At 40.9% G+C, this 22957-nt stretch overlaps 1 protein-coding gene across 2 annotated transcripts in view; it reads left to right on the top strand.

Moving 5' to 3' along the window:
* The first annotated feature begins 3983 nt into the window (after positions 1-3983).
* LOC112257606 (F-box and WD repeat domain-containing 11-B) overlaps positions 3984-22957 on the top strand; it is a 34355-nt gene continuing 15381 nt past the window's right edge. The window contains exons 1-8 of one of the 2 annotated variants that reach the window (XM_024431301.2): positions 3984-4128; positions 15377-15436; positions 15944-16166; positions 20090-20276; positions 20481-20571; positions 20674-20811; positions 20993-21111; positions 21247-21496. In XM_024431301.2, coding sequence (XP_024287069.1) covers positions 4090-4128; positions 15377-15436; positions 15944-16166; positions 20090-20276; positions 20481-20571; positions 20674-20811; positions 20993-21111; positions 21247-21496 — 1107 coding nt within the window. In that variant the 5' untranslated portion in view covers positions 3984-4089. Of the gene's footprint in view, positions 4129-8446; positions 8468-15376; positions 15437-15943; positions 16167-20089; positions 20277-20480; positions 20572-20673; positions 20812-20992; positions 21112-21246; positions 21497-22957 lie in introns of those variants that run through there. The other variant, XM_042326688.1, reaches the window with a different exon arrangement.

The following is a 22957-nucleotide window of genomic DNA, read 5'->3' as shown; positions in this document are numbered from 1 at the left end:
GTCTGGTGTCAAGACTTTTGGTTGTCCCAGTGGATGTCCTATATTTACAGAAAATTAAGATTGTGGGAGCTATTTCTACATATTACCTTTTTTTAACTTATTTTAGACAAGTCAGTTGAGAAGAAATTATTACTAACAATGACTGCTTACCCTGGCCAAACCCTAACCCAGATGACACTGGGCCAATTGTCCACCGCCTTATGCGACTCCCAATCATGGCCAGTTGTGATACAACCTGGAATCGAACCAGGGTCTTTTTTTCACCTTTATTTAACCAGGTCGGCCAGTTGAAAACAATTCTCATTTACAACTGTGACTTGGCCAAGATAAAGCAAAGCAGTGTGACACAACACAGTTACACATGGAATAAACAAACATAGTCAATAACACAATAGAACATCTCAAATGTATTTATATAGCCCTTTGTACATCAGCTGATATCTCAAAGTGCTGTACAGAAACCCAGCCTAAAACAGCAAGCAATGCAGGTGTAGAAGCACGGTGGCTAGGAAAAACTCCCTAGAAGGGTCAAAACCTAGGAAGAAACCTAGAGAGGAACCAGGCTGGGGTGTGGGGTGGCCAGTCCTCTTCTGGCTGTGCCGGGTGGAGATTATAACAGAACATGGCCAAGATGTTCAAATGTTCATAAATTACCAGCATGGTCCAATAATAATAAGGCAGAACAGTTGAAACTGGAGCAGCAGTACGGCCTGGTGGACTGGGAACAGCAAGGAGTCGTCATGTCAGGTAGTCCTGAGGCATGGTCCTAGGGCTCAGGTCCTCCGAGAGAAAGAAAGAGAATTAGAAAGAGCACACTTAAATTCACACAGGACACCGAATAGGACAGGAGAAGTACTCCAGATATAACAAACTGACCCTAGCCCCCCGACACATAAACTACTGAAGCATAAATACTGGAGGCTGAGACAGGAGGGGTCAGGAGACACTGTGGCCCCATCTGAGGACACCCCCGGACAGGGCCATACAGGAAGGATATAACCCCACCCACTTTGCCAAAGCACAGCCCCCACACCACTAGAGGGATATCTTCAACCACCAACTTACCATCCTGAGACAAGGCTGAGTATAGCCCACAAAGATCTCCGCTACGGCACAACCAAGGGGGGGGGCAACCCAGACAAGATGATCACATCAGTGACTCGACCCACTCAGGTGACGCACCCCTCCCAGGGACGGTATGAGAGAGCCCCAGTAAGCCAGTGACTCAGCCCCTGTAATAGGGTTAGAGGCAGAGAATCCCAGTGGAAAGAGGGGAACCGGCCAGGCAGAGACAGCAAGGGCGGTTCGTTGCTCCAGAGCCTTTCCGTTCACCTTCCCACTCCTGGGCCAGACTACACTCAATCATATGACCCACTGAAGAGATGAGTCTTCAGTAAAGACTTAAAGGTTGAGACCGAGTTTGCGTCTCTGACATGGGTAGGCAGACCGTTCCATAAAAATTGAGCTCTATAGGAGAAAGCCCTGCCTCCAGCTGTTTGCTTAGAAATTCTATATATAAACATAAACATACAGTGTGTGCAAATGAGATAAGGCAATAAATAGGCCATAGTGGAGAAATAATTACAATTTAGCAATTAAACACTGGCGTGATAGATGTGCAGAAGATGAATGTGCAAGTAGAGATGATGGGGTGCAAAGGAGCAAAAAAAATAACAGTAGTTAGTTGGATGGGCTATTTACAGATGGGTTATGTATAGGTGCAGTGATCTGTGAGCTGCTCTGACAGCTGGCGCTAAAAGTTAGTGATGGAGATATGAGAGTCCAGCTTCAGTGATTTTTGCAATTCGTTCCAGTCATTGGCAGCAGAGAATTGGAAGGAAAGGTGGCCAAAGGAGGATTTGGCTTTGGGGGTGACCAGTGATACCTGCTAGAGCGCGTGCTACGGGTGGGTGCTGCTATGGTGACCAGTGAGCTGAGATAAGGTGGGGCTTTACCTAGAAAAGACTTAGATGACCTGGAGCCAGTGGGTTTGGCGATGAATATGAAGCGAGGGCCATCCAACAAGAGCGTAAGGTTGCAGTGGTGGGTAGTATATGGGGCGTTTTTGACAAAACGGATGGCACTGTGATAGACTGCATCCAATTTGTTGAGTAGCATGTTGGATGTTATTTTGTAAATTACATCGCCGAAGTCAAGGATCAGTAGGATAGTCAGTTTTATGAGGGTATGTTTGGCAGCATGAGTGAAGGATGTTTTGTTGCGAAATAGGAAGCCGATTCCAGATTTAATTTGGGATTGGAGATGCCTAATGTGAGTCTGGAAGGAGAGTTTACAATCTAACCAGACACCTAGGTATTTGTAGTTGTCCACATTCTAAGTCAGAACCGTCCAGAGTAGTGATGCTGGTCAGGCGGGCAGCGATCGGTTAAAGAGCATGTTTTACTAGCATTTAATAGCAGTTGAAGGCCACGGAAGGAGTGTTGTATGGCATTGAAGCTCGTTTGGAGATTAGTTAACACAGTGTCCAAAGAAGGGCCAGAAGTATACAGAATGGTGTAGTCTGCGTAGAGATAGATCAGAGAATCACCAGCAGCAAGAGCGACATCATTGATGTATACAGAGAAAAGAGTCGTCTTGAGAATTTAACCCTGTGGCACCCCCATAGAGACTTCCAGAGGTCCGGACAACAGGCCCTCCGATTTGACACACTGAACTCTATTTGAGAAGTAGTTGGTGAAGCAGGCGAGGCAGTCATTTGAGAAACCAAGGCTGTTGAGTCTGTCGATAAGAATGTGGTGATTGACAGAGTCGAAAGCCTTGGCCAGGTCGATGAATACAGCTGTACAGTATTGTCTCTAATCGATGGCGGTTATGATATCGTTTAGGACATTGAGCATGGCTGAGGTGCACCCATGACCAGCTCGGAAACCAGATTGGATAGCGGAGAAGGTACGGTGGGATTCGAAATGGTCTGTGATCTGTTTGTTAACTTGGCTTTCGAAGTCCTTAGAAAGGCAGGGTAGGATGGATATAGGTCTGTAACAGTTTGGGTCTAGATTGTCTCCCCCTTTGAAGAGGGGGATGACTGCGGCAGTTTTCCAATCTTTGGGGATCTCAGATGATATGAGAGGTTGAACAGGCTAGTAAAATCCTCTCTAGGTTTCTTCCTAGGTTTTGGCGTTTCTAGGGAGTTTTTCCTAGCCACCGTGCTTCTACACCTGCATTGCTTGCTGTTTGGGGTTTTAGGCTGGGTTTCTGTACAGCACTTTGAGATATCAGCTGATGTACGAAGGGCTATATAAATACATTTGATTTGACTTGATTTAGTAATAGGGGTTGCAACAATTGTGGCGGATAATTTTAGAAAGAGAGGGTCCAGATTGTCTAGCCTGGCTGATTTGTAGGGGTTCAGATTTTGCAGCTCTTTCAGAACATTGGCCATCTGGAGTAGTGACACCTCTAGCCCTTTCTTGTGTTTTCTTCAGGGGTGTGCTGTTTGATTTTCTTCAGGGGTGTGCTGTTTGATTCAGGGCTTATTCAGTACACACCAAGTAAATATTGTATTTTGCATTGTTTTCAATAGGAATTGTTCAGTGTATTGGTACATCACTGATCTGTGAATAATACACTATTCGCTTCACTGCTAAAAGGGAAATGTGTTATATTAATCAATGTCCAACCCTTGCCAACATAATAATTGCTAAGTAGAATGCATCATTATACTACCATACCTATAAAGAGTTAAGCCAATTTGTATTTATTTAACTATCAATCATCTCCCCAATCCCAGGCACAGTATAGATTCGCTACTCTTTACATCATGAAGGATTGTTGTAACTAGTCTTTTCGAAGTGGAAGTCATTTATATATCACACAATCTGCGCAGCACTATGCTCAGGTAGACCCTCTAACAAGCACATAACATCTATGTCTTAGCAGCAGAAAAGAGCCAACCACGAAATAGCACATGACAACAACACCTTCATTATAATGTTTGACCAACCAAGTGCATCTATGCTTGAGTGAACCCCTCCCCAATCCTGTCTTCTGTGACGTCATATCAGCTGCAGGCCGACGCAGGGCTGGGTTTCCATTTTTCGCAGCGAGTGAGTTTCGGGGAACAAGAATATGGAGCCGGAGATGGAGGACAAAACGTTGGAACAGATGGTGAGTTTTGAAACGGATTACTCGCTGCCTGATATTGATGTGAACGTGTGTCGGAGGACGTAATATGGTAGTATCTCCCGAGAGCGGTTTCGATCGAAAGGATTTGGAACTGACCGGAGGGTCGAGATGACAGACAAAATAGATGCTAACTAGCGTTAGCTAGTAGTTACCTAGGCTAGCGAGCAGAGGTAGGGCCCAATGTCCGTGATCTAACATTAACCAGTGGCTTATGATTCATTATTCTAGTTAACAGCATAATGTTTTGGGGAATGATTGGCAAACGTGTGATTATCATCCGAACGGTAATTTAAAGGTCGACATGACGAAGATTGATTCGGCAAGTAATAGTAGAGGGCCGTGAAGTGGCCCCGTCAGATGCTAGCTAGTTACAGTTAACCAGTTTAACTCGTTATGTAGGAAAGTAAACTAGGCGATTGGATCTCACTGAGTCTCCGCTGCGCCGTTTGTCTGGCTCAAACAAGTTAACGTTAACCATTGCACAAGTTAACCACTGCACAAGTAATCAGATCAAACCTAAAGTTAGGCTTCAGATTAATGTACCGGTTATTGAGCACATAACTAACGATTTGTCTTAGGTAAGGTAAGATAGCTACCCAGATAGAAATGTATTCCTTGCTAGCGTTAGCTAAAACAGACACTCCCCACCCGAGCACTGGAGTTCAGTATCTGGCATTGTGAATAATTGGCATTTTAATAAAGCTGCGCAGAAGGAAGTAACGTTGGTTAACTACCAGTAAAGCGAATGTCAGTTAACTAAGTCACTACTACGTTATGTTGAAGCAGACGGACGGCGTTAATGCTACATTTTATAAGTAGGAAGGTAGCAGGTCCGTATGACAATTTCATCAGGCAAAAATTAGCAAGGCTAACTGGATTTGTTATTCAGAATGATACAAAGGGTTGTTTGGATCGTGGATGTTGCTTGTGGGACAACTTCCGCCGCCATACCAGCCGACGACGTGGTAGGTCCACTGTCCTGCAACCCAGGCAGGAAATTCATAACCTTCATCTTCCTCGGGGAAAAAGCGTCTACACAATATTTTTTTCCATACTACTATTTGGTTTGCAACAGTTGGGTTTGTCTCAACCTACCTGTTTTACATTGTTGTACAGGTCGTTAGAGGTATCATTTTACAAACGTGTTCTCTCCCACTGCAGTAGGCAAGCTAGCCCAAGAATGAAGGTGAAACTAATAATTCGAAGGGCCTGGACACCAGTATCTAGATACTATTTAGTATCACTGCAACAAAACGGAAGTGTATTTCAGCCCTATGTTGTAATCCAGGCTGCAGTCCATATACACTTAAAACACCCTACCCCCCCCCTCAAATTAAGTGGAGACGAGTATACACTTGCAGGGGGAGGAAGGAATGATTAAAAAAAAAAATAATAATAATGTATTAACAAATATCAACAGAGAAAAGGAATAGTCACTTGCATACATACAAGCTATTTACATTGCCAGGAATCCTAAACGGACTAATCATATTCATTAATAAGTTTTACTTGCCTTTTTTAAAATGTATTTAATTTTTTTACTTGAACTAGTGCCATATTGTTTAAATTCATTTATAAAGTGAAAAAAGTTAGGCTTTGAATTGCACCATTTACATTTGTGAATATGAAATTGACCTAATATTATTAGCAGTTGAATTAAATATACTACATCTTTATCAATGTCAGAATTTCTGAAATAAATCATATCAAAACCATTAACTTGTACAACCAGTCCTATATTTAAAAAAAAAAAAAAAATTAAATTCTATGTCAATCCGAAGAAATCTACAATAAATACTGGCAAAAACAAATGCAATATGGTCTCCTCCACTCCACAGAAATTACATTTATAGCCAATATTCAGCTTGAATCTTTCCAAAACATGTTTCACAGGATAAATTCTATGTATCATTTTAAATGAAACTTCCTTTACCTTGTTACTGATACATATTTGTTATACAATTAGGGAAAGCATGGAAAATTGCCATCACCATAGATATTTAAACCAAAATAACCTTGCTGAGGGAATTGTAGTATCACAACAAAACAATATTCCTAATCTGTTTATTACTACATTTATCTTTGATGTTAATATTGCCAATTAATTTATTTTTATGTAAATCTATGTTACATCAACCAGAGGAATTAAAAAATATATATACAACCCCCCCTTGGAATCGCATCACAAACAATTGCATATTCTTTCGGGGTTTTGGGAATTTTAAACTTATCAAGAAATTCCCCATATGAGAGTGGATTTCCATCCTCATTCAGTAACTGACCAACCAAAATAATTGTATTCTCAATGCAGTTGTGAAAGAAATACTTACTTTTAAATCGTATATCTCTGTTGTTTCATAGAAAGTATCTGTGAGGGGAAAAATTGTGTTTATACGCTAACATCCAAGCTAAAATTGCCTGCTTATGGAATTTGGCCAATTTTAATGGGATTTTATCAACATCAAAATGACATTGAAGCAAAATTTCTAAACTACCAACAGAGTCAAATAAATACTTAGGGAAGACATTCCAAATACTGTTCTGGTTCTTAATATACTTCAGAATCCAGTTTATTTTAAAAGTATTATTTAGAGTATTGAAATCTAAAACCTCAAGACCTTGTTCTTTGGTATTAGTGAGAATATCTTTCTATAGATAGTGTGGCTTGTTCCTCCAAATAAAATTATAAAGAATCTTATCTAAGTCCTTTTATAATTTTAGGGGATAATTCAAGCGATAACGAGACATAACCCGATCTGGATAACCCTTCAGCGTTGGACAATAAAACCCGACCGTATAATGAAATATCTCTCAGCAACCAGAGGTTCAATTTCTTTTGTTTTTTCAATGGGGTTAAAGTTTAATTCACTCCTTTGTTTTTCATCCTTGCATGTAACAATTCCAAGATAAGTAACCTTATCTTTAAATGAGATACCATATACTTCTGGAAAAAAACAATCCTTGAGTGGAAATAAGACTGACTTATTGATATAAATTTTCAAACCCGAAACTAAGGAAAGGTCTTCAATACAGGAAACTGCTTCAGAATCCTCATTCCTGTCTCTCAAAAAATCTGGGGGTATCATCAGCCAGTTTATATAGTTTAAATTCATTGCCAAGTGCTGAAACACCTTAAATTCCCTTTCTTGATATGAAGAGCCATAATTTGAGTAACCAATAAAAATTGACTAATTAGGCAGCCCTGCCTAATGCCACACCCAATATTAAATATTTTGGATGTCCCGTGAGCTAATTTTACAGAGCTAGTACAACCATGATATAAAGTTTGGACTACTTTTTTTTTTAAAGTCACCAAACCCCAAAAAACGTATTGCTTTGAACATAAACTCATGTTCTACAGTGTAAAAAGCTTTATAAAAATCAACAAACATAAGAAAACTATCATCAAGGATGAGGTCATTATAGTCAATCATATCTAAGATCAACCTGATGTTATTACTAATGTGTCGACCATGCATAAAACCTGATTGTTCTTCATCAATTATGATGCAAGCCTTGTTTCAACCTCTTAGCAAATACAAGGGCAAATAATTTCCCATTATTTCAACTGGGTCTCCAGTTGTCGATATAAAGACTATCCTTATTAGGTTTGGGAATCAAAGTAATTACACCTTGCTTTAAGGAAGCCAGTAACTCCCCCTTTTCTATTGATTCTTGGAACATAGCAAGAATGAAAGGGATCAATTTTATCATTGAATGCTTTATAAAACTTGCTTATTAAATCATTTCCAGGGGACCTATAGTCATTAGTCAGCAGGGTAGCCTAGTGGTTAGAGCGTTGGACTGGTAACAGGAAGGTTGCAAGTTCAAACCCCCGAGCTGACAAGGTACAAATCTGTCGTTCTTCCCCTGAACAGGCAGTTAAGCCGCTGTTCCTAGGCCATCATTGAAAATAAGAATTTCTTCTTAACTGACTTGCCTAGTTAAATAAAGGTAAAACAAACAATTAAGGCTTTTAATACAGTCTCAACTCAATTTCAGCTAACTTGTCACAAAAATCCCTGAAATCTTTAGCATATCTTAGCATATCCGTATTGGAAGTTGACTGGGCTGATGTATCCAGATTCAGCAATATGCTGAGAGATTTATTTTGGATTTTCATTGGGAGTATTATTGATCATTAATTTACATATGGAAGTGTTTTTGCCTGCCCTTTTTTCTAAATTAATTAAATATTTTGTATTTTTCTCTCCCTCTTCCATCCAATTCTGTCTGTTTTACAAACGCTCCCCGGGCCTTTTCCTCGTAGATACAGTCTAACTGCATTTGCAATGATGATAGCTCCAGTAATTCCTGATGAGTGAGTTCAGTTTTTTTTGTATAATCCATTATTTCCTTTGTCATATTCTCTCTCTTGGCACAATCAATTTCTTTCCCCATTAAAATAGCCAAAAGCCTTATCAAATTTCATTAGCCCACAGTAACTTCTAAACCTATTCATAACACAGGCACAATTCCAGTATTTATCAGGAATTCCTGCTACATCCTTCTTAAATACTTACTTCTCTAGTAACGTCTTGTTAATTTTCCAGTAACCTTTACTAACTTTTTTTGTTTACAAACCATGCATATTTATCTTTATTGAGATCCCTTTGTGGTCTGTTAAAATCGATGGTTCAATTGAGTCGGCATCAACTTTGTCAGCCATATCTTCAGATATCAGCCAGAAATCACTACGGAATTGTATAGATACATCTTTGGTACTCCATGTAAACATCATCTTATCTGGGTTCTTATATCTAGAACACCTAACCGTAGACATATATTCCTTATCTCACAAACAGAATTGCTATCCTTAGGAGGCCATCTATCTAAATAATCATGTAATACTGTATTAAAGTCTCCACCCCTTTTACTTTGGCCAATGAAAATTTAGACATAATTGTACTTATTTTCCTCTCAATGTCTCTAAATAAAACAGTTACTTGACTTGTTATTGGTAGCATAAATATTTACAACAATGAATTGAATGTGGTTGACATCTACCAATAATATAATCCATCTCCTTGTATTATCTGCTTCATGACTCAATATATGACCCTTAAAGTTGCCTTTTTAAAATAGCGACACCTGCAGACGGTTTAGTACCAAATATCATTCCCCCATTGACACTTCCAAAACACAGTATCTGTGGAACAGACATGAGTTTCTTGAATGAAATAAGTCAGCACGTTTACCCTTACAATACAAAAATAAAGATTTCCTTTTGAAAATATTACGGATTCCCCTGGCATTAATAGAAAAAACAAATTAACATTTACTATTACAGTGACTATATGAAGAATAGTAAACTTGTGTAGGTTCACATGAAGTGGGTTCTCACGAAGAAAAGTTCTTACTAGTTGCATATATATACACATACATACAATTGAAGTCAGAAGTTTACATACACCTTAGCCAAATACATTTAAACTCAGTTTATCACAATTCCTGACATTTAATCCTAGTAAAAATTTCCTGTCTTAGGTCAGTTATGATCACCACTTTATTTTAAGAATGTGAAATGTCATTATAATAGTATAGAGAATTATTTATTTCAGCTTTTATTTATTTCGTCACATTCCCAGTGGGTCAGAAGTGTGCGTACACTCAATTAGTATTTGATATAATTGCCTTTTAAATTGTTTAACTTGGGTCAAATATTTCAGGTAGCCTTCCACAAGCTTCCCACAATATGTTGCGTGAATTTTGGCCCATTCCTCCTGACAGAGCTGGTGCAACTGAGTCAGGTTTGTAGGCCGCCTTGCTCGCACTCGCTTTTTCAATTCTGCCCACAAATTTTATGGGATTGAGGTCAGGGCTTTGTGATGGCCACTCCAAAACCTTGACTGTGTTGTCCTTAAGCCATTTTGCCACGACTTTGGAAGTATGCTTGGGTTCATTGTCCATTTGCAAGGCCCATTTGTTACCAAGCTTTAACTTCCTGACTGATGTTTTGAGATCTTGCTTCAATATATCCACATAATTTTCCTACCTCACGATGCCATCTATTCTGTGAAGTGCACCAGTCCGTCCTGCAACAAAGCACCCCCACAACATGATGCCGCCACCCCCGTGCTTCACGGTTGGGATGATGTTCTTTGGCTTGCAAGCCTCTCATTTTTCCTCCAAAAATTACTATGGTCATAATGGCCAAACAGTTCTATTTTTGTTTCATCAGACCAGAGGACATTTCTCCAAAAAGTACAATCTTTGTCTCCATGTGCAGTTGCAAACCGTAGTCTGTCTTTTTTATTGCGGTTTTGGAGCAGTGGCTTCTTCCTTGCTGAGCTGCCTCTCAGGTTACGTTGATATAGGACTTGTTTTTACTGTGGATATAGATGCTTTTGTACCTGTTTCCTCCAGCATTTTCACAAGGTCCTCTGCTGCTGTTCTGAGATTGATTTGCACTTTTCACTCAAAAGTACGTTCATCTTTTGGAGACAGAACACGTCTCCTTCCTGAACGGTACTTAACGATATGACGGCTGCGTTGTCTCATGGTGTTTATACTTGCGTACTATTGTTTGTACAGATGAACCTTGAGGCGTTTGGAAATTGCTCCCACGGATGAACCTGATTTGTGGAGGTCTACAATTTTTTTTGAGGTCTTAGCTGATATCTTTTGATTTTCCCATGATGTTAAGCAAAGAAGCACTGAGTTTGAAGGTAGGCCTTGAAATACATCCACATGTACACCTCTAATTGACTCAAATGATGTCAATTAGCCTACCAGAGTCTTCTAAAGTCATGACATCATTTTCTGGAATTTTCCAAGCTGTTTAAAGGCACAGTCAACTTGGTGAATGTCAATTTCTGACCCACTAGATTTGTGATACAGGGAATTATACGTGAAATCTGTCTGTAAACAATTGTTGGAAAAATGACTTGTGTGATGCACGAAGTAGATCTCCTAACCGACTTGCCAAAACTACAGTTTGTTCACAAGTAATTTGTGGAGTGGTTGAAAAACGAGTTATAATGACTCCAACCTGAGTGTATGTAAACTTCCGATTTCAACTGTATATATACATATTTCCATACAATTGCAAATAACATCGTGCCATTGATTGGTAAAATGAATAGCCATCAAGCTAACATTAAGTGTCAGTGAATTTCCCTGCCATTTGAAAACACTTGGCTCACACGAACAATGCTCTTCCTCAAGAAATATCAAGTTTTATCAGATGCAAATAATACTCAGTCCTGCACAACTCACTTGATAAATCCAGCAGTCAACAAGCTAGGCGTCAGTGTTAATTTCCCTTCCATTAACCAAATCCTTGGCTCCCCCAAAGTAAGAACTTTTCCCCTCCTTCCTTGTTCTCTCAATCATCGGCCACAGACGATTCCGAGCTTCTTTGTCAAATGCTGTCAGATCCTCCTTGAACCTCAACCTGTTGTTCTTTAAATAGTCATTTTTCTTTGCACTTTTCGATGTCGGATCCCTCGCTGTCCTGGAGGTGAATCTCATGATCACTGATCGTGGTGGCTGGTTGTTTTCCCCATCTCTCAGCCTATCCAGGCGGTGCACTACATCCAGAGAACCTGCAACAACGTTTCGCCCCCTCCTCCAGGACTATTGCCCAGCAAATGTCCTTCACTCTTGCTTTGATATTCTTGTCAGAGTTTTCTGCTATTCCATCATTCTGAGATTCCATCTCCGACCATACCGGTCCTCCCCGTTTACCTTTGACTCCATTTCGGTGAGTTTCTTCTCCTGGTTTGCAACCTGAATTGTCAGTGTTGCGTTTTACTGCTTCAGAGTTTACTTCCTCAGCATTGAAATCAATTGCTTTCTTCAGGTTAACGATGCTGATAGTCTTCTTTTTCACCAAATCCATGATGTCATCTGCACTCTCTTTGATTTTTGCCCTGAGGATGTGGACGATGTTTTCCTGTAGTTGGCTCAGTGATGGTTCACTTCTCAGCTTCTTTGGAAGTTGCTCCTTGGTTGGGGTATTTGGGTATGAATCACATTCACCCCCCTTTTTTACACTGCAAGCATATGAGGGAGTTTCAGCAATGCCTCTTTTCTCCTTGAAGTTTCAACATCCATTATCCCAGCAACAGTTTGGTCATGTCCTGATTCCATGATACTAGCTATGAAGACGTTAGTGAGCTAACTTAACTAAACATGCTGAAACTTTTCGATAACTAGCTTGTTTGTTGGAAATCGTCAAATATAATTCAATGGTTTGATTAATTACAAAATGCTGAAACTGGCTAGACAGAAAATTGCAACTGAGAGAAGCCTAAAATTGTTCCTCAGATAGAAATGTTACACCCTCTCATGCTACACCCTCCCATCTTGAGCCCCCTCCTCAAGGAATGATTTTTAAATGGACCGCCCTTGCCCAGAAATTCATCACTCGTTCACCCCGCGATAATTGTGGTTTCAACCACTGGTAGCTTGTGGGTGCTTTCTATGCGCTGCAGTATTTTATGATTGCATGTCTACTTATTTACTATGTAATTATTAATATACTCCTAGATGACTAACGTTCGTCTGCCTAGCTAGAAACCTCTGAAGAAGGAAAATGTTTTATTTCTACAATTTCCGAAAGCTAACCAAACAAACATTACTTTTACGAGACGTATTTGTGGATTAGTAGCACAATTTCTAACCTTTTTTACGTTAGCTTTTACTTACACTTGAATGTTGACTTCTCCATTGATGTTGTTTTTATTTTTTTTCTGAAACATTGTTGTGACTTGACTTATGGGCAGTTTCGGGCCCCAGAGTGAAAATAATTGTACACTCCCAAACTCAACTAAAAACGAGGGCTAAGGGGCTTACGTTGCAAACCGCCCTTGATTGGCTAATCATTTGGACCACCCTACAAGATGGTGATGGGGATTCCCCCAAGGGCATAAGGCAAGGGTAAGTGGACGAGGTTGGGTCTTTTATGAGTTTGAACCACTGCCCCAGAGTCATGTTTTTTTCTCTCCGAACTATAGCACAAAATATGACATAAAGCAGGAGTTTGGTTGCTTCGTGTTTACATTCTAGCCCTGGAAAAAATATTGCATTACTGCCATCCCCCTCTACCACTAAGAAACCATAAACACTCAGAATTCCATTTTATGAATTAACCAGCACAGTGCATCCTGTGTAGGCCTATTCCATATGATTAGAATGACTTAGAATTAATGACTTGGTGAAAATATGAGAAAATAACTAACGACCAGCCAGCTTGGGTCGCAACTTCAGAATCCAAAATGGATCCGATACGGGCCTGGAGGCAAGGGAAATAATGTCTGAGTTGGTGTTAGAGCTCACTTAATAGTTATTGGCAGCCCCTAACATGGAGAGTGATGGAAAGTGAAAGTGATGGAAAGTGATGGAGTACCATTTTAGCTGGCAACGGTATGAGTGGGACGTTCCATTCTCCGCCAAAGAAGAGGCAAGTGCTGGCTGTCATCAACCTGGCTGTACCATGGATAGTTCTTCCAGTTTTGTGCCATCAATGGAAATGTCACTAACCTCACCAACTAGCTTGGTTAGTTCTGACTCTCTAACAGTAGTTATTGGCCTATTGGAAATGTATTCAATCATTATATATTTAAGTTCTTGTCTCATCATTGAATCTCTGCTAGCTTGCGACATGACAATGATTTGTTTAGCATAGCAATGTTGAATGAATACAATTTTAGAATTGGATCAAAACATGAGGATATAACTAACAAGCAGCCTGCTTGGTTAGCAGCTTCAGAAAGCTAAAACAAATTTCACCGTACCTTTCTCTCTTGGTGGGCAAGAAATATGCCGCCAACTGGAGAAGACAGATTTTGTGCCTAGTTATCTCTCACTTCACCTTTTCCTCTCTGTAACAGCTAGCTAGTTTATTTTAGACCTACTATGTTAGGTTAGCTAGGCATTAATATTAGCTAGCTACCTGTAGATAATATTTTTGATTTAGCCATCCATAGATTGCTGTCATCCACATATCTTATAATATAGCTAGCTACTGACAGTGGTTATGCACCTCCATCGGTGCATTTGTTCCAGCCAGTGTTCTCTGTTTTGTCACCTTAAATCTTTGTCCATGTCGATCATTCTTGTTTCCACACAATATGTCACTGGCACTATCTTACAAAGTGACATTAGCTGCCTAGCCCTGTGCTTTTCTATTGGACAGATCATGCCAGTCTAAGCTTGTGAAATATGTTAGGCTAGTGTCATATGACACTCACTTAAAGTTGCAATATGTAACTTTTTGGGGCGACCTGACCAAATTCACATAGAACTGTGTTATAGAGCTGTCGTTCTCATTGAAAGCAAATCTAAGAAGTGGTATCTGTTCTATGTGCACTATTTCTATACTTTGCATTTTAAGTTTCATTTTTGCATCTTATTTTTGGTTTTGTACAAAGCTTCAAAGAGCTGAAAATACATTTTCTGTAACCAAAAATATTGTAAGTCACAACAGTTTCGATGGTACATTGATACTTTACACTATACTTGCTTGTTTTGTCACAAACTGAAATTAGGCTAACTATTTGAATTTTAGCAACCAGGAAATGGTGGTGCAAATTATGATTTTTATTTTTTGTGGATACAGGCAGGAGTAATGTATGCAACATCAACTGCATGTGTTTTGGCAACACGCACATACTCGTAGGTTCAGTTGTAAGTAATTTGTCACTCCAGACAAACACCCTCACGCTTCCAGGAGGACAGTAAGGCTGATACCATTTAGACACAGCCAGGACACACACACTCATAAAAATGGGGTGGCAATGAAACCCCTCAGGATACAAATGTTGCCATCCATAGCATTTCCCAGTTCTCCATATATTTTAAATGCTGTTATTATCAGTCCATCTGGTGTTATTAGGCTAAATCATAAATTACCTTGCACAGCCAACCTAACAAGGTCTGATTTCATGTCAATCTTTTGAATACAGATTTCAGATTGACATGGCTCTACAGGTCTGGAAACGGCACAGCTGTTAGATCAGCCATGGATTCTTCCCTCCCCTCATATTCAAAAAGCTAACATAAATTAAATTCAGCTCCCGACGCTCAAGGAGTTAGTTTACTTTGACTGACAGCTTCTTCAGATGAGAAATTATGGCAAGCCTCTTAGCCTGGCATTGTAATTTGGTCCCCATAGTAAATTGGATTTTGTGCAGTTTGGACCAGAAGGTTTGGGCTGACTGTTAATGAATAGTATGTGTCTCTTGATGTACTAATGGCCTGTGTCGCTCTCTCTCCTCCCCCTCAGAACTCCACTTTCATGGACTCCCAGACAGATGAACGATCAAAGAAAACCACAGTGTTCAAGGTGAGCGCAAACTGTCCACGGCCAGACAGTCATTCACTGAAGTGTAATGGAAGTTTATTAGCCTAGTCCACCTCAGAGCACATACACGAATGGTTTATCTACACTTTTTTTGTCTTCACACTTCTCTTAAAAGTGTGCTATCAATCTTGACAATCTAGCCATTGTTTACAGTGCTCAGTGAAACAGTGAGTATACTAATGCTAGACTACAGTGTAGCCTTTAAGTCAGAAAAACACTTTTCTCATAGCACAATGTCTTCTTAGCCACCGATTTGAAAAGGCAATCCACATGTACCAAAACCATACTCAACATATAAAGCCAGTTTCCCAGACACAGATTAAGGCAAGATCTGGACTTAAGAATGCACAATAAGATTGTCAAGGAATCAGGCCCATAGAGTTCTGTACACTGTTTAGCAGGATTAAGGCCCAAAGCCCATCCCTCATTTGACAAGAGAGCCATGTAGACTGAAGCTCTGGTTTATAACCTATCCTCCTCTGTGTTCAGACGATCACGAACGGTCTGATGACGGGCTCAAGGAAGCGACCATCGGAAGGGAACTATGAGAAGGAGAAGGAAGTGTGCATACAGCTGTTTGACCAGTGGTCTGAGGCTGACCAGGTGGAGTTTGTGGAACACCTGATCTCACGCATGTGCCACTACCAACACGGCCACATCAACTCCTACCTCAAACCCATGCTCCAAAGGGACTTCATCACTGCACTGCCAGGTATGGTACACACTTGCTCTCGAGAACCCATGATGCCTTATGGGACCATGTGAACTACCATCCCGACGCTCTGTTTTAACGTTTAGAAATGTCAGTCATTGCTTTCCATATGTTTTTTGAAACCTATGGAATTTATCTTTCATATCAGTGAGAAATAATCTTTCAAATAAAAAATATACATTTACTGTAGCAGGTTTGCACAGATCCATACGGCTGTGTGTACCTCCAGCTGATGAACTACACTTCTCCAGTTACGCTTACACATAGGTGTGCATGCACCCTAGATAGCTAATTAGCACAGGTGGTCACCTCTGTCTTCCTTAAACAAGCGATAAAACATGGCGATATGGCCGTGTTGGAACCCTATAAAGGTGTTTAGTAATTAGGGCTGACCCCCAATTAGTTGACTGGTCGATTGATTGGTCGTTAGGCTGTTAGTCGACCAAGATTTGTTTTAGTCGGAGTAATATATTTAAGCAATAATGCACGAGGAGGTGTGGTATATAGCCAATATACCACGGCTAAGGGCTGTTCTTTGCACGATGCAACGCGGAGTGCCTGCATACAGCCCTTAGCCGTGGTATATTGGCCATATACCACACACCTCCGAGGTGCCATATTGCTATTATAAACTGGTTACCAACTTAATTAGAGCAGTAAAAATAAATGTTTTGTCATACCCTTGGTATACGGTCTGATATACCACGGCTGTCAGCCAATCAGCATTCAGGGCTCAAACCCAGTTTATGAATAAATATATCGCACACACTACCGGTCAAACGTTTTAGAACACCTATTCAGTCAAGGGTTTTTCTTTATTTGTGCTATTTTCTACATTGTAGACAAATAGTGAAGATATCTCAACTTTGAAATAACACATATGGAGTCATGTAGTAACCAAAAAAGTTTTAAACAAATCTAAATATATTTGAGATTCTTCAAAGTAGCACCCGTTGCCTTGACAGTTTTGCACACTCTTGGCATTCTCTCAACCAGCTTCACCTGGAATGCTTTTCCAACAGTCTTGAAGGAGTTCCCACAAATGTTGAGCACTTGTTGGCTGCTTTTCCTTCATTCTGTAGTCTGACTCATTCCAAACCATCTCAATTGGGTTGTTAGGGTATTGTGGAGGCCAGGTCATCTGATGCAGCACTCCATCACTCTCCTTCTTGGTAAAATAGCCATGACACAGCCTGGAGGTGTGTTGGGTCATTGTCCTGTTGAATAACAAATTATAATCCCACTAAACCCAAACCAGATGGAATGGCATATCGCTGCAGAATGCTGTGGTAGCTATGCTGGTTAAGTGTGCATTGATTTCAAAATAAATCACTGACAGTGTCACCAGCAAAGCACCCCCACATCATAACACCTCCTACACATGCAAATACACATGCAGAGATCATCTGTTCACCCACACCGCGTCTCATAAAGACACGGCGGTTGGAACCAAAAATCTCAAATTTTAACTCTTATACCAAAGGCTAAATTTCCACCGTGCTAATGTCCATTGCTCATGTTTCTTGGCCCAAGCAAGTCCTTCTTATTGGTGTCCTTTAGTAGTGGTTTCTTTGCAGCAATTTGACCATGAAGGCCTGATTCACAGTCTCCTCTGAACAGTTGATGTTGAGATGAGTTTGTTACTTGAACTCTGAAGCATTTATTTGGGCTGCAATTTGAGGCAGTTAACTCTAATTAACTTATCCTTTGTTGCAGAGATAACTCTGGGTCTTCCTTTCCTATGGCGGTCCTCATGAGAGCCAGTTTCATCATAGCGCTTGATGGTTTTTGCAACTACACTTGAAGAAACTTTCAAAGTTCTTGAAATGTTCCGGATTGACTGATCTTCATGTCTTAAAGTAATGATGGACTGCCGTTTCTCTTTGCTTATTTTAGCTGTTCTTGCCAAAATACTTGGTCTTTTACCAAATAGGGCTATCTTCTGTATACCACCACTACCTTGTCACAACACAACACAACTGATTGGCTCAAACACATTAAGAAGGAAAGAAATTCCACAAATTTACAAGGCGAGGCACACCTGTTAATTGAAAAGCACTCCATGTGACGACCTCATGAAGCTGGTTGAGATAATGCCAAGACTGTGCAATGCTGTCAAGGCAAAGGGTGGCTATTTGAAGAATCTGAAATATAAAATATAATTGGATTTGTTTTACACTTTCTTTAGTTACTACATGGTTCCATATGTGATATATTTGTTGTACAATGTAGAAAATAGCAAACATGACTGGTTTTGTGTGTTTTTATTATTTTTTGGACTCATCTCAGTGAACTAATCCATTGCGGAGGCCTAGACATAAAGCACATTTATTCTTTATTCGAAAATGTGGTCTGAGGCTCCATATGGAGGGTGTGATGCAATTGCTGAAGCATGCGGAGGCCAAATCGAGCTCTGTACCGCATCGCCATGCGCCTCCCAAATTTTGTGTCAATGTGGCTCTAGCTCCACATTGATATGATTGGTAGGTGGGGGTGGTTCATCTTGTATTTAACACGCAGTCATTCCCTTGACAACAGCTCTGCACTGCTCTGCGAAGCCAAGAAGTATGAATGCCCTGAAGTCTGCTGAGACCATATCACCAAAAATGCTGTATGGCCAATGCAGATGTCGAATTGACCATGCGCCCAGATTCACAATGCACTTCCTCTCCAGGATGCGCTTTCTCTCGCCATTTTGTGCACATTTATTGTTTCATAACTTCATTGTGGGAATTGTTAGTGCATATCAATTCCCCATTACATATATTACCAGTAGTACATTTACCTTTTAATTCCTATAATTTCTAATCTATAATGTTTGTTACTTTTGATTATAGTCATTTTTTAATGCATTCAATATTATTATTCCTGTCTTCCTGTACTCATTGACTGAGTGGACACATAGGTTGTGCACTCAGCAAACAATGCTACACTTCTGAGAAACAAGTTTTGGTTTATTTAATTCCATTTATGAGTTCTGTCAATTTAGTCATTGTCTTTTGTTTGGAGCACTCCTGTCAATTTTGAGTAAGGACGCCCGCGCATAGAAGTAGGTCTATAGGCTACCTGGCCTGCGTGCAAATGTAGGCATAGAAATGTACCCATTTGGGGATGTGTTAGCATTTCTGATTTGCTTAACGCACTAATAAACTGTGGCGCTTCGCAAAGTAATATTTTCTTCACCTCAAACACCAAACAAACAGTCTGTTTTTTTTTTTTTTTACATCCACTGAGAATTACAATAGTTCCTCAATATATTTGAACAATCTTTCCAGCTCTCTTCTTTCGATAACCACCCAGCGTGAAAGGGATAAATGTCAAGCTCTGATCCAGTGGAAAAGTCATAAAATAGGCTTCTTATCAGTTCTTGACTTGGACTGAAATAGGTTCCGGTACTCCTTTTTGGGTGCAGGAGCTCCACAATACTTTTGAGCTAATGTTCTTGAAGAGGAACAGGAGCTCACAGTAGAACATTTGAGGTTCCAGTACTCCGCTTCGGTGAGCTCCTGTCCAAGTCGAGCACTGCTTCTTATCCCATGCGCAAATACCCTACAGCCATGTCTGTCCCGAGCTCACTGGTGCAGGGAACTTTGAGGGCCCAGAATATTTTATACAATGTTGCAAGCTTTGGGCCTGAACTTAGTTGATACAATGTTTCAAGTTTGGCTAGACATGGCCTGTCTGCAACAATGTGATTTATAGGATATTTTATTTTTATCAGGATATTTTCTACCTGCAGGCTGCAATGTTTTTATTTGTTGGCTTTGTGTAGGCTATTTTTACATAGTTGGCAGTATAAGTAACTTTTTTAGGTTTTATAGTTTATTTGGATAGAATATTGATAAACCACATGACAATGATTTTGCGATATGAAGACATTATTATAAATTTAAATCTTTCACTGTCTCTCCTTGTGGTTATAGCGCAGGGTCTGGACCACATAGCGGAGAACATCCTGTCGTTCTTGGATGCGCGTTCTCTCTGCTCGGCAGAGCTGGTGTGTAAGGAGTGGCAGAGGGTCATCTCAGAGGGCATGCTGTGGAAGAAACTCATAGAGCGTATGGTCCGTACAGACCCTCTCTGGAAAGGCTTGTCAGAGAGGCACCAGTGGTGAGTACGGACTGGGACCACTGGCTGCGTCACCATGGATCACTATATTTCCATTTGTTTTCAAGAACCTACATGTTAGCCTGTTTCCAAAACTGTATCCAAGTGTCCTCGCCTTAGAAAAAGACAATTGATGTTGTTGAGATTAATATATTTGTGCATAAAAAATAAAAAAAACACTCACTTTTTTTTTTTTTTTTCTCCTAGGGAGAAGTACCTGTTTAAAAATCGAACCACAGAAGTCCCACCAAACTCCTACTACCGCTCCCTTTACCCCAAAATCATCCAGGACATAGAGGTGAGTTCTGCTGCTGCTCCCCTTGCCCTCTCTCATTAACCTTACTCTCACTGATCTTTCCCATTCACTGACCTGGCTCCACGCCCCTCTCCCTCCATGCAGACGATCGAGGCTAACTGGAGGTGTGGTCGGCACAATCTGCAGCGGATCCAATGTCGTTCAGAGAACAGTAAGGGGGTTTACTGTCTGCAGTATGATGACGACAAGATCATCAGCGGCCTCCGAGACAACTCCATTAAGGTTGGTGTTCCTGTTTATTCTTGACTGAAGGGGGGGAATATTCTAATGCCTACTGGATATTTTGAATACAAGATCCACATTTTGAACACAATGCCTTACAAAGTGTCATTGCAACGTGTAGTCAAATTTTTTTATAGATCATATTTTGAGATAAAAATGTCTCACCGCCTTGTCTGTGTAGATCTGGGATAAGCAGTCTCTGGAGTGTCTGAAGATCCTGACGGGTCATACAGGCTCAGTGTTGTGTCTGCAGTATGATGAGCGGGTCATCGTCACCGGCTCCTCAGACTCCACCGTCAGGTCAGCACCACCCCCTCTCTTCTGCTGTTGTCCTTTGCCCTCTTACCTGTGCTCCAGGAAGCTCCAAAACGTGTTTTATTGAAGAGAAGAGTGTCATATATTGAGTTTGATATTGATGATTTCTCTCTGTCTCAGGGTGTGGGATGTGAACACTGGGGAGGTGCTGAACACTCTGATCCACCACAATGAGGCGGTCCTCCACTTGCGGTTCTGTAACGGTCTGATGGTGACGTGCTCTAAGGACCGTTCCATTGCCGTGTGGGACATGGCCTCACCCACCGACATCAGTCTGCGCCGCGTGCTGGTCGGCCACAGAGCAGCGGTCAATGTGGTGGACTTCGATGACAAGTACATCGTGTCAGCATCCGGTGACCGTACCATCAAGGCAAGTCTGCCCCGAAGACCCAGGGTCAGCTCACTAGAGCCTCATGCTTGTTGAGATGGTGACATGCTTATGTTCTAGTACTTTTGCGGTGACACAAGACTTGGTCTTCTTTGTCTGTATTGGGACTTAAGACCTCGATCTCTGCCACGCCAGTCTCTTGCTATAGCTTGGGTCCTCTGAGAGATCCAGCTCAGCCACCACTGTCTGTTGTCTTTGGTCTGCCTTCCTTGTATTTTACTGTTGGTGTCCATTTGTGCGCTACTTTATGGATTCTTTCTTGAGACATCCTCTCAGCACCTGTCCAACCCAATGGATCTTGTGCATATTGATCTCAATAGCCATATTTTTACATCCTGTCTTACATGCTTTAGAGATCTTGTTCGGCCAGTAAATGTTGCAGATCTTGCAAAGACAACCATTTGGTATCACTAAGTTCATGTGTCTTGGTGATTCTCCAGCACTCTGTTAAAGCATTGTAAAGTCACTCGTTTTGTATGGTTCAGAGTGTACTGACTGCACATCCTCCCTTTATATTTAACCAGGCTTTAATTTTTTGGGCTTGTCATATAGTGTGTATGGTAATTCCTTTAAGTTAAATTGATGGGGGCTTTAGTTATTTCCCCCTGCGCTGTATGAGCATGGCTGTTTTAATCCAAAGCTAGTTACCTTTCCCATCACTACCAAATCCTCTCATTCTAGGTGAGTTAAGTTGTTCTGTGAAGTGTCCAGTAGAGTACAGTATAGAGGAGTTAGCCCACCGTGTGATGCTGGCTGTGGGAAGCACTAACTAAACCCAGAGTTCAGAGCTGACGTCTCTCCTCCTAGGGCCAAACTGTGGGCATGTCTCCTCACCTCAGCCCCATCCCCAGTCTCAGCCACAACCGTAGTCTTAGCCCCAGCTCCAGCCCTGTACCTGCTTGCCCCTGTCTTCCAGACAGTGGATTTGTGTGCAGCCAGGAATAAAGAGACCCTTGTTAGCCCACCCATCGCCCTGGGAGACGTGCTAAGGCATTGCGTACTGAGCTGCCTCCCACACACAACGTCCAAGTGCTCTGAAAACATTCCCCAATAAATAATTGAGGGACTGCAATGTGTGCGTTTGGGAGAGTGAGTGTTACTCTACACCCAAAACATGGGTGTTACTATTATACCTACAGTACCAGTCAAAAGTTTGGACACCTACTCATTTCAGGGGGTTTTCTTTTCATTTTACAATTTTTAACATTGTACAGTAATTGTGACGACATCAAAACTATGAAATAACACACATGGAATCATGTAGTAACCAAAAAAGTGTTAAATCCAATTTTATTTTATATTCTTCAAGGTAGCCGCCCTTTGCATTAACAGCTTTTGCGCACTCTTGGCTTTTTCTTGAACAGCTTCATGAGGTAATCATCTGGAATGCATTTGTGGAATTTATTTTCTTCGTAATGCGTTTGAGCCAGTCAGTTGTGTTGT

This window comes from Oncorhynchus tshawytscha, linkage group LG09, assembly GCF_018296145.1.
Source record: "Oncorhynchus tshawytscha isolate Ot180627B linkage group LG09, Otsh_v2.0, whole genome shotgun sequence".
Classification (NCBI taxonomy): Eukaryota; Metazoa; Chordata; class Actinopteri; order Salmoniformes; family Salmonidae; genus Oncorhynchus; species Oncorhynchus tshawytscha.
Note: the sequence above shows the minus strand (reverse complement) of the source record. Positions and strands in the feature narration are given on the sequence as shown.